Source organism: Mugil cephalus, chromosome 17 (assembly GCF_022458985.1).
Source record: "Mugil cephalus isolate CIBA_MC_2020 chromosome 17, CIBA_Mcephalus_1.1, whole genome shotgun sequence".
NCBI lineage: Eukaryota > Metazoa > Chordata > Actinopteri > Mugiliformes > Mugilidae > Mugil > Mugil cephalus.
The window spans coordinates 10,310,338-10,322,533 of record NC_061786.1 but is presented as its reverse complement, the minus strand read 5'-3'; the positions used below and the strand labels follow the sequence as shown (position 1 = coordinate 10,322,533).

Genomic DNA, 12,196 nt, shown 5'->3' with positions numbered 1-12,196 from the left:
AGTCCTGCAATCCTTGTGCCCTGACCTCACAGAGTCAGTCTTCATTACACAAAGGAGACAAAGAGGACACGGAGACAAGATGCTTGGAATGACCTACTGTACATGCCATGTTATTTTGAAACATGGTGACATCTAGGAGCTGCTCTAAAGATGTTCACGGCATTATTACCGAAAACATCCTCACTTCACGTTTAAGCGTAAAACTCTTGCACAGGGGCTGTAAGTGAAGCATGTCTGTATGCAGCGCCAAAAAATTGCAACAGAGCTTGGACTAACAACAAGAGGAACAGCAGAACAATATGGGGGCCGTTACAAACAGACTGACATGGCTGTTAACTCCGCCCTCAACGACATTACCCACCTCGGCTATTTTCACCTCTAGCTACTGTTAGGTCCACGATTATAAGTTAGAGAACAAGAGAGAAAAGTTAGTAAGGAGAACACCAGTCACAGAGGAAGATATTTGGCTTTTCGTGTTGATTCGTATGAGTCCGAAAAGGCGCACAAGCTAGCCGGCAACCTTTGTGAACTCAGATTAAAGAATAAAAATTTTTTTAAAAAACAGCAGGGAGTTTGACATCACCTTTATATCCTTGGTCTGTTTCCCTGAGATCAATGACAGTAATTGGTTTGAAGTTGAGATCCCACAGCCGGACGCAGCCGTCTCGGCCCCCAGTGGCAAAGCCCTCTTCGCAGGCATTCATGCTGAAAATCCCTGACTGGAGGAAATGACAGGCTGTCAGTGAGGATCTGTACAATAAATGAGCAACGGACGCAACCGGCCCCAGCTACAGACCTCACAGTGCTGCTGCTAACCAGCCCTTCACACTTACAAACCTGCTACTGCGGACCTGGAGGTACGAGCAAACCGAGGGAGGAGAGGTGTCGTATTTGTTTTCATTATTACTGGAAAGCCTCATTCATATTAGAGGTACTTTATGCACAGGGAGACTCCCTTGTTGAAGTCACAGCGAGACATTTGGTGACACAAAAAGCAGGAATGAGCATGTACTGTAGTTATTATCCCCTCCCCCATTCGCCTATCCCCTCACCCAGCTGTTGATCCCATAGATATCATTTAATCCGGTGGAGCAAAAGGCTGATCCTTTTCCACTGAGCAAAATCAAATGAAGCCAGCCTTGGGCTCGGTTGAGGTGATTTTTACGACGTCTCTTCTCTACGTGATGCAGCTAATGGGCAAAAGGCAAAAGCAGCCCACGCCAAAGAGCGCACTTTGATCGTCTCAGACGTACCCCGTGAGCCCCTTGCACCGTCCTCATCAGGTTGATCCCCTTCCACACGTAGATGTCACCGTTCAAGGCACCTGAATACGTGACTTCGTCCTTGGCGCAGGCGAGGCAGAGGATGGTCTGGAGGTCCCCCGTTTTGCCGAAAACGCCGCGTTTGGGCGTGAGAGCATTACCGCATAAGCTCCAAAACTGCAAACACAAACAGGAAGCGTGAAAGGGTATGGTGGCTAATAATCCCCCGTGTAATCCTGTCCCGACAGAACAAACGCACAATTACGGAGTACTTGAGAGCAACAGAGCGAGAATAATCAAGTGGTTTATGGTTTGAGACGCACATATACACAGCCGCCATTAAAAGCGACCCAGAGACCTTGGAGGGAAGTCAAATTTAACTGCCCCCTCCCTCAACACACTCCCCGCTGCTACCTCTGCATGCGATACTGGGAATACATTGCTGGGGGTCAGTGCTGTAACCACCTGATCAGCATGCACAAACACAGGCGCACGCACGCATACACGCAGGCTCATTATTTATGAACAAGGTCATTGGGATGCACGGGCCCCGTCTGAGGGCTAAATCCATCAAACAGAGGAGGGAGAAGGGAGCGAAAGAGAGACGCCTCGTCTGCATGGAGATGAGATCACGGGGGAGAGGGCTCGGGGAAGGTGTCTCGAACACCGAGACACGGCCGTCGGCATGTGAAACCGAGACACACTCATCACTGGCAGGCGGCAAAGAAAATGACAAGCGTTTTTTTTTTTTTTTTTTTGTGCTGCTCTGTCTAAAGGAGCATTTACCTTGATAATTGACAATACAAGAATCTGTGATAGGCCGTAACAAGGAGGCACAAATGAGCTCCTTGACAGCGACGCCTGTCGCACCCTCACTAACACCTACCTCCCCGACTGATAGCGGCGCTGCGTGCTAACAGGAGGGATCGATTATCAGAGACAGGCATCACAGACTCAGATACAGCCCTGGCATCAAACCTCCAAGGCCCGATACAGACCTGAACAGAGAGAGCTTTTCTGATCCCGAGCTCCTGACTGAGACTTGAGCGTTTGCCTGTGTGCGTCAGTCTGGAGTCAGAGCTGAAGGTCAAGTGATGTGTATGATGGGAGAAGGGAGCGGGAGGGGGCTTTTGTTGGGGCCAGCCTGTTGCGGAGGACGGATGCGCCGTGACTGCGTGGCCCTCCCTGGCCGCAACCGATAAGCGAGCGAGACACGGGCGCGGGCTAATCCCTGTGCTGTTGAATTACTGAGGAGACGGGATGCTGGAGGGGTTTACGATGAGGCCAGGAGCGGGAGAAGAGGGACATCACTTCAGAAAGGAGCTGGAAAATGAGACCTGGTTAACAATGCTGCTTTCTCTGAATAACACTTTTTTTTTTTATCCCCCAGAGATCCCCTGGCAGCATAGTAGATGCTTCTCCTCTTAACATTGGATTAGTGGAGAGCTCAGTTACCTCAATCATCACTCCTAAAAAACCTTTTAAGTGTAATTAACACAGATAGAGTGGCAATTCATTAGATGCTGTCCTGCAGACCCTTCATCTCACTCACTATCAGTCACACTACAGTGACCCTGAATCCTGTCACAGTGCTAACTAGCTAACTACTGCTACACTAGCAGAGGTCAACTGGTTGGCAGCTTGCTTGAAGGGCATTTTCTGATTGTGGCAAACTCGAGCACCTCTGTGGCAATCTGCAACTTAGTTTTCCACAAATACACTGAACAATGTCTTTATCTAAGAGCTCTCTCTCACACACACACACACATACATGGCACAACCACAACTTCCTCAAAGGGTATCCTGTTTTAGCTCCATAAACTGTACATCATGTATCCATGACATTTTCACTGCACACATTTTCTTTTTGTTTGTTTTAAAATACCCTCTTATCTGCTCTAGACACATCTGGTGTTTCCCGTTCGTTTGGATGAATGTGGTGTGAAAATACATCCATCCACGCGTCGCGGTGACTGTCATGCCTGCATTATTTTTTGTCAGGAGGATAACGCCACACTCGTTGGCTGTATGTGTATGTATGAACGCACATTATTCTTTTCTCTATTTTATTGTTAAATTAATAATTAATACTTTTTTTTCCAGTTGGAAAATTTGTGCCAAACTTTTAGCAAAAGTTTTATCTCTTTATTTATTAGTTGATCGTTGGTACCAACTAGATGGAAAACAATGTGCGGCAACCACATAAAAAGAGTGTTGCATGCACGCCTGCTGAAACTATGATACAGTACGTAGAATTTGTATCAAATTGGTTGTTAGTTACATGCCGGACAACCTCGGAGAAAGACAAAATCATTTTATTTTGGATTATTCTGCCCTTTTTATAGTCAAAAGCTGCTTCTGATTAGCATGAACATAAATAGCTTTGTTTTGAAGAGCCACTTAAAGGACTGCTAACATGCAAAACCAGCACTACAAAAATCCTTCAAAGAAACTCTAAACAGCAACTGGCGACTGGTAGGCAGACAATAGGGGGATAAGTGTATGTGTTTGTGCAGAGTGGCTGGAGAAGAGCAAGCTAGCCCCTGATCCGTACTGAATGAATCAAAACACGGCGAGTTATGAGGAGCTGCGCGAGGAGGAGTGTGTCCTCGTCACAGGGGTTGCGTTTTCCTCAGCCTGCTGGTGAGTGGATTACTGGGGCTAAATCTCCTGGATGCTCTGAGTGCTATAATCGCTGAGCGAGCACAGACCGGGGGAGCAGATGTCACATGGTCCGCAGGGTGAAGGCTGGGGAATTATGTGGGACAATTGCTGGATTGCCTTGACATCAGAAAACCCGAATGGAGGAGAGGATGAGGAGGAGGAGGAGGTGGAGGAGGAGGAGGGGAAGGACTGAGGGATTGGGCAGGGACTGGGGTGGGCTGTGTGCGGAGGCTGGAGGGGGTTTCTGTGTCACGCCGGTGGAGTTCACGGGGGGGAATTACTACAAGAGGGGAGGCAGGTCAGGCTGGATTGAGAGGACGGAGTTAAACTCCCTCTGACTTCAACAAACTCATTTAAGCATGTTGCAGCGTTTAGCCTCGCAGGACCAGGGGGCACATTTCATTTCTGAGGACGGTTCAATCTTTTCCCAGTGTTTGTTTTTTCGGAATCGGGCTCCTCTGTAGCTCTGAACGCTGCTACATGTCCCGCGGGAAAGCTTGGTGAAGACGCCCTGCATTAACTCACTGAAGATTTATGAGCGCCGCTCTTGTGTGAAGAGAAGTGATAGGGATAGGCCTGGAAAGGGAAGCGAGCACAGCTGCAGTTTGTACATTATAGGGTTTTACAAAAGCTGAATGAGGAGAGCTGAAACAGGCAGCTGAGTAGCAGAGTCAAGCTCCCTCCCATACAAAGATAACATTTCTCCTCTCTGCTGAGCAGATTCCCACAAATTTGAGAGGAGGTACAATGAGCCATTGCCTGTCCTACTTATGTTAAGTGTCTAATGACCACGGGCTCTGGCGTAAAGTGAATTTCCATGCATCTATTTTAAGGCTCTGATACGACCATAATGATAAAGCAGTGAAGAAAACGGCACAGGAGTTCTTCAAACTCACTAAAAAATCATCATCTGTCTGCAGATACTACGCAAATGAGGCACAAGATCGTCAGCTTTCCAAAGCCGACTGTGATACGCTGCATGCAAAACGACCAGGAAGTGGCTGTACCTTGATATGTTTGACACCACAGCTCACAAGCTTGCTCGACTGGTACAAATCCCACGATATGTCAAAGATCTGAGGGGAGAAAAAAAACACAGTGCATTAAATATCTGAATTATAATCATAATAATAATAATAATAATAGTAAAAGTCTGGATGTCTAACAGTCCCATTTCTTGCAAAGGAAGCATGTTCGTCTGCGTGTGTGGGCTGAATCCGAAAACAACAGCTGCCTGTATTTCATCTTTTTAAAATTCCTTTTCATTAGCAGTGCGCCCTCTTAGACGGGCTCTGGAAAGCTCACAATCAATCAGGCCTAACTTGTTTATGTCCCCGTTGGGCAGGCGCTCCATCCTCCGTTTATAGCTAATCAAGGCCGGTCGATACCGAGCTTGTGACGTAGACCGGGGGAAGAAAGGGAGGAAGAAGGTGTTTACCCTGTCCGTATGACCGGGTGCAGCTGCCAGGACCTTCCCTCTCCGCCAGTCCCACACACAGATTGTGTTTTTAGAGTCCAAGCCCACGGACACCAAACACTGCAAAGAGAGCAAAAAATAGAAGAGCACTTGCATCACAGATTGAACGGACTCTGCTCTGTTGCACTAATCGCTGTGAAACAAACTCAGCTACCTCCACTGTAGCATGGTAGGCCACAACGAAAGGGCTAATAACGGCTACAGAGCAGAAGAGAACAGTTGTCCAGCCTCTGGCACTTCCAGTGAGCACATTTGTGAGTGCTTTTGCTGGAGGAGCCTCCTATAGCTGACTGAATGAGTAGGCTGGAGCAGCGGCAGTGAAGCAGAAGAGAGCAGCTCTCATGGAAATCCTTCAGTGTTTCGCAGCTCGCTTTGCATGGTGAAGAAGGTCCTCTTTGATCCACGGCTGAACCAGCATTTGATTAAGTACAGAAGCCTCTGGAGAGGCATTAGCCCAAGTTTAACTTCGAAAAGCCTTCATTTTAATCGCGAGCAAAGAGGGTCTGCGTGGCGAAACCGAGTGAAACCATGTGGTGTTGAAATGTGCATCCAAACTGAAATACTCTCCTAGTCACACTAGTGGCTAATGTCTCGAGGGATGTTCTGCCGACTCATGCATCTCAGATGTTGAATGGATAGCAAGGAAATTTTCACTTTCACTGAACTCAGGGTCATGCAGGCTTTTATTTCACTAAAATTCTGGTTGGATACTTCCTAATTACCTTTTCTCCCCCTGACTGATAAAAAATTGTTTTGCAATGGGAGGGAGTATTCTGAAAATACTGAGAGTCACTGCCCTTGAAAAACTGCTACAGCTTGAAGATCACACCTCATGCCACTGTATTTCCTGCACCTATGGTCGTGTGTCCATCTCCGCCCGTCTCTCACGTTTATGTTCTTATTCTCTTTTTCATTACATAATATCTGCAACTGGCCTCATTTCTCCCTTCCCTTTGAACCGTCTTATCCCTTCACTTTCAACCCATTCAAACGCCGGTCACTTTCCCTTGGGTCCCGGAAATGAATGAACTCCCTTGCATCAGTTAAGGTTCGGCCGTGGTCTCTTAAACTTTCTTCTAGCAGTAGTTTTACCTGAGATTTTGATGAAGAATCGACAAAACCACATTTTCATCTTCAGTTGTTTCCTGAAATAATTCCTAGAACATCATATTTGTATATATTTATTGTCAACATCTTAGCATGCTAATGTTAGCATGGCTGAAGTAGCAATGTCTTACGCATAAAAGGGCTTGTTGAGGGTTCATTATAGCATTTTGCGGATACTCAAATATCTGGATGTCTCAAAAGTCAGTGTATTTATTTTGATATTGCTTTAATAGATGGATGGGGTAATGGCATCCAGGATTCCTCTGGGTTGCCCTGAGTTAAGCTCTGACTTCCTCCTTCAGAGGAAGGGAGGAGATGGAGAGCAAACAGAGCTGCTAAAGTGAGAAATGATGGAGCCTCCTCTGGCTTTAAACACTGTCACATTCCATCTAAATCCCCAGCTCTACACCCGAGCGGCAGCACAGGGTCATCTCCCTGTCTCTTACTGTAAAATACGGGATGTAAAACTCGTCTCGGGAACCTCCTGCGGGAGCGAGGGATAGGCGCGTAAAGATAAAAGTGTAGCGATGGTTCCGTACTGTATTGATTTCCAGCCGCCCAAATCTACATTAAGTGGAGGCAGCGGAGTGTAAATATGAGCTGGTGGCAGGTCTGCAGAGAGCTGGTTAAATGGACAACATAAAGATGACTAAAAAGGAGGATGCTTGAATTTGTCAGTGAGGAAAAAATACAACTGTAACATTTGGTTTGATCAAACTGAACTCTGGTTATCTATTGGCATAGCCGTGGATATGCCATCGACGCTGGAAAAGTCTGTACCAGATGTTTGTGTTTCAATGTTAAACTGTCTCACAACTGTACCTGTCCGTCAAGGTCAAAGGCCAGGCAGGCGATGCCGTGCGTGTGCACGTCTTTGAGTATGGACACGGTCTGCACGGTGTAGGAGTCCCACACGCAGATGTAAGGCTCCTTGCCCACCTGTCCCGTGGCCACCAACACTCGCTCCGGATGCAGCGCCAAACTGCGCAGAGAAGAAGAAAAACAGGGGAAGAGAAAACATCTGGTTAGCTTTGCCACTTTGCGTGCTCGGACTGAGCAGACGATGAGGGATTCGCGCTCCCAGCAGAAACCACTGGGATGAGATGAACACATTAAGCCCGCGTCGGGCCCGAACGCGGAGGCAGAGGGGGCAGCTTGACGAGGTGACATGGTTCAATTAGCCCAGCCACGCTCAAGTGCACACACGCGGCCGTGCTTCATGCATGCCTACCGGGCGTTCACAGAGGATGAAAAAAAAAAGCGGAGTTGGTGAATCTCATCTTTGTCTATTTTTTTTGTTGTTGTTGTTGTTGTTCATTTGTTCCTGCATCCCTTGAACTACTCTCTGCCCCGTTCACCTTTTCCAACTCATCTGGGGTTTCCTCGCATCACCAGGCATATGTTTGCAGGGCTGTTACATAATCTCCACCCGTACCTCCCCCCCCCACCTACGAGCACTCTACAGCTGAGCAACAGCCTGCCCGTATAAAGCTGTCACTCCCTTCCTCCGGCTCCACCCATCCTTTCAGCAGACCCCAGTCACGTTCCGGGCAGGCCTGAGTGATTCACTCGGCAATTTTCACTCCTGCCTCGTCCTGGCCTATATATTTCATGCGGCGTCGGTGCCCCCCTCCATTGTAATCAGCCTGTTTTGCCAACTGCTCGCCAGAATTTCTAATCCTGACGCTAGACAGCAGGTCGGAGAGGCTTCGCAGGCCGGGAAGCACCAGCCCGAGTCAAAGCAGCTCACGACAAACGTTTCGCTTCTCGCCGCTTTCCCTCATTTTCCGCCTCTCCTTGTCTTTCTCCCTCAAAGTTTTCCACGTGAATCCCTCCGCCCGGCTACTGACGCGCGGGCCGACAAAGCTCAGCGCCGGCGTCTCAGAAAGCTGAGGTGCCTTTGATGTGACAGGTCTGATCTCTGTCCTCCTTCAAACGTTCCTGTTTGTTCTCTGCCACTGCTCTTTCTTCGCCACCTTCTTTGTTGAACCTCTCTCCAACCTGGCACAGTTTCTCATCTTACTTTTGACGACTTATATAATCAGAGCGAAGAAGCTAAAAATAGCATTCGGAGGATGGGAGGGAAGAAAAAAAAATGATCAGAAGACTTTGAGATGCAGACAGACGCGAGCAGGGAAAGCTGCTTTGGCGTGACCAGGTTGCCGCACGGCGTTGACGCCGGAACAAGAGAAGGAAAAACGCGATTGCTCGAGAATAACGCTTCCACGGAGCCAGAAGTGTTCACGGGAAGCGTCGATTTTTAATATGCGTGGCATGTTCATGTTACTGCTTGGCGTTTGAGCCAAAAACAGCGAGATCACTGTTTCACTTACATTCCTGTCAGCTGAAGAGCTCGCTAAATGCCATCACTAATGAGTTAGCCTGCAGCGCATTGCCACGGTTCTCCTGTTTGATGTGGCCGTCTTCCATCTGCCAAACACTGTTGTACAAAACTAGTTGTGACAAATGCTGCAGCAATTAAACGGCCTGCGCTCGCGTAGATATGAGGCAAATAAACAGCCTCGGGGGTTGATTACTGACGGTGAAGATGTAAAAGATTTAGCAAAGGAGGGAGAGCTGAGCATATAGAAAGACACTTGGTGCTCAGGAATAAATCACCATCTGTTTGGACACATGAACGGAGACGGTTATGGGCATGAATGGCGATGGAGCCCAATGGAAAGGTGGCCTCCAGAGATATCTTTGATTCACATTCTCCGGCCGTACGGTTCTTTGACTTTTTTTTTTTTTTTTCACAGTGAATAAAAAAAAAAAATCAAAGGATTAGCACATTTCTGCAAGTCTATACAGTAGGGGATATTTCCCAGGATTTCACAAGGTGTTTTTAATCCAGCAGCCAGCACCAGAAATAGAATAGCTATAATGAAAGTACAAATCGAGCGTATACACTGATGCTCTGCTTGATTGGACTGAACGAGGGGGCAAAAGGACGGTGACACAGTGATGACCCCCCTTCGCAAAATAGGTTTGAATGCTGGGTTTCTGAAATCGTCAAATCAAAATCTATGCTCCTGCGCTGATACTATCGGCTCTGTCGGTTAATCTGGTAAATAATCAAGTAGCTGGAGAAGTAATTCATAAGGGACAAATTCAAAATGCTGTTTGATGGTTAAAGCTTAGTGCAACATGAGGATTTACAGCTTTGTATGGCCGCGCTGAATATTGCTTGGCCGGGGAAAAATGTCCCTTTGTGCTCCAAGGACATATATTGTGGCGTTCGCGGCAGCGAAATAACAAGAGAATAACCGGCACAACATAATAACGAAACTATTCTAAATATACCGCCTGCACATATTTGTATTCTTGAGGCAACAAAATCCTGTTTATGTAATGCATGAATTATAAATATTGAGTTAGTATGATGTTCAGTTTTGGCAATGTCACATAAATCCTAAATGTACTACATTTGTACACGTAAGTTGTTTTAGTGAAGCTAAAGTAAATCTGTAGAAAAAAAAAAATGAATTACAAAAGCATAAATCTGTCTGTTCATTCTTTTTTTTTTTTTTTTTTCATGCCCGCAATAACAATGCCGAGTCATGTCATTGTACTAAAAAAAACCTGTACTTAACTCTGGAGGATCCTAATTGGGTGAAACAGATGTCCTCTTCAGAGGATATAATTCCTGTCATAAAGCAGCCTGGCAGCTACTCACCGTGTGTTTACGGCGTTTACACGTACACAATGATCCTGGTTCGGACTGGATTCCTGGAGTAAAAGCTGAAGTGAATAACACTAATCATTAATCTGGATACGCTGTTCTTCTGGAAAAAAATGGCTCTCGGTATTTACCTGGATATTACTTCACCACCAGCTACACAATGTTGCAGATTAACCTTACCCCCAAGGTTTTTTGTTGTTGTTGTTGTTGTTGTTGTTGTTGTTGTTTTTGCATCCAAGTGCAACATATTCCCCCAGATAAGCGAAGCACACGTGCCCAGCCATCCATGCGATGTTAGATAAAATGTGATTGATCAGATCAGGCGACTATTTCAGCAGTAGGGAAGGGTCAGCACGGGCACCCTGACTGGTCTGCAGCGCCACGCAAAACAGACTGATGCACTCCATGACCTGACACTTTCCCATCAGGACTAGAATGAACAGACATTAGCTCGTCTGTTGGACCAGGCCAGTTAGCCTTCTCTGCTTGTGATCCTGCTGCCGGTTCATCGCTTTTACTTCTCTGAACCACTTTTAAAAGAGATCGGAAACACTGAACAAGAGCAACAAGAGACGCTCTGACTCATCGAGCCTTCGCAATTTGGTCCTTGTCAAAGTTGCTGAAAAGTTGTCAACTTTTTCTGATTTTTTTTTTTCTCTTTCCAACAAACTTCAAGGACAAAATGTTTGTCCCGCTGCCTAATACATCCCACACATTAACGGGCGTGATAATAACGATATAATCAGTGGCATTCACTCGACTGGGGATTGTGATCATTATGATGAGTGCACATAAACATTTTCTGTTGTTGTTGAGAAACCTTGGCAGTGTACGACAGGAAAGAAATCAAGACATGACTCGATGCAGTCGAGTAGAGGCCCTGTATACAGGCATATGAAAGGCGCATCCCCTCTTAGGTCTCCACATGACCTCTCATTAACACCCTGGACAAGTGTCTGAGGGCGGCTACAAGGCAGATCGGGCAGCAACGCTGAAGACTCTTTGGTAGGATGATGTTTTTCTACAAACTTCAATGTCCTAATTCCACTTTTCACTCTTTTCTTGCGGTGTTCAGTAGCTCTCTGTGACCCACTACAGGATAAAGTCATAGATGAGGGATGGTTGGATGCTGAAGTGTTTGGTGACCACCGATAAGCTGCACAAAAGCTCAACAACTGCATCCAGAGCCGCCCCAGAGAAGTAAGCTAAGTATTACATTTGAGGAAGATCACAATCGCGAGTTGCTTTTCCTGTCATTCAACGCTAAAACTATGGAGGATGGGTGGAGGGATCACATTTAAAGCTTTAACTCATCACGAGCTGAAGGATGCTCTTCCGCATGTGAACCAACTATAACAACATTGCGGTTTTCAAGTTGATATTTTCACGCCGTGGGCTTATACAGAGCAAAGAATACACCACCGAGAATCGTCTCCGCAAACGTGACATTTTTATTGTATGAACCCTGCAGCAGTATTAGTACTAATGTATTCCCAGCATCCCTCCACTGAAACAAGGCCAGCTTCACTCTGGCATCTATAATCTATAACTCTGGCTGTGGCCCATCATAAAATTAACAAGATATTGTAGTAGGAGACAGCCTTTTATTCCTGGGTCCATTACGCTATCACATTAACTCTATCTGGCTATCGTAAAAATAAATAAAACATTAAACAGGCAAGATTTGTGATAACAACAGGAAAGAACCTGAAGCCAAAACATTTATTTTTTTTTAATCAGACTTGGATTATTTTAACAGGAGAGAGCTAGTCTTTTGAATGTTAGAGGCCTATAGATGTAAATGTACGCCGTATTTAACGCTCACTCTAGGTAATCACATATTTTTTCAAGGGATCATCATATTACATGAGCCTTGTGGATACCCAGCCTCTAGAATCACCACTAAAAACATATTTCAACCTTAAAACATAACAACAAAGAAAGAAAACAGAAATGTTAAAAAATATCTACATAGGTAAGACTAGCATCTCCTGATCAAACCTT

General features: G+C 46.1%; 1 protein-coding gene across 5 annotated transcripts in view; it reads right to left on the bottom strand.

The window, feature by feature from the left end:
- The window catches only part of eml5 (EMAP like 5), a 38,326-nt gene that overhangs the window by 23,533 nt on the left and 2,597 nt on the right, over positions 1-12,196 (bottom strand). For 3 of the 5 annotated variants that reach the window (XM_047612002.1, XM_047612003.1, XM_047612005.1), the window contains exons 2-7: positions 7,333-7,492; positions 5,365-5,463; positions 4,934-5,002; positions 1,254-1,439; positions 584-719; positions 362-385 (exon numbers count right to left, since the gene is read on the bottom strand). In XM_047612002.1, the coding sequence (XP_047467958.1) occupies positions 362-385; positions 584-719; positions 1,254-1,439; positions 4,934-5,002; positions 5,365-5,463; positions 7,333-7,492 (674 nt within the window). The remainder of the gene's footprint in view (positions 1-361; positions 386-583; positions 720-1,253; positions 1,440-4,933; positions 5,003-5,364; positions 5,464-7,332; positions 7,493-12,196) is intronic. The other 2 variants (XM_047612004.1, XM_047612006.1) reach the window with 1 other exon arrangement.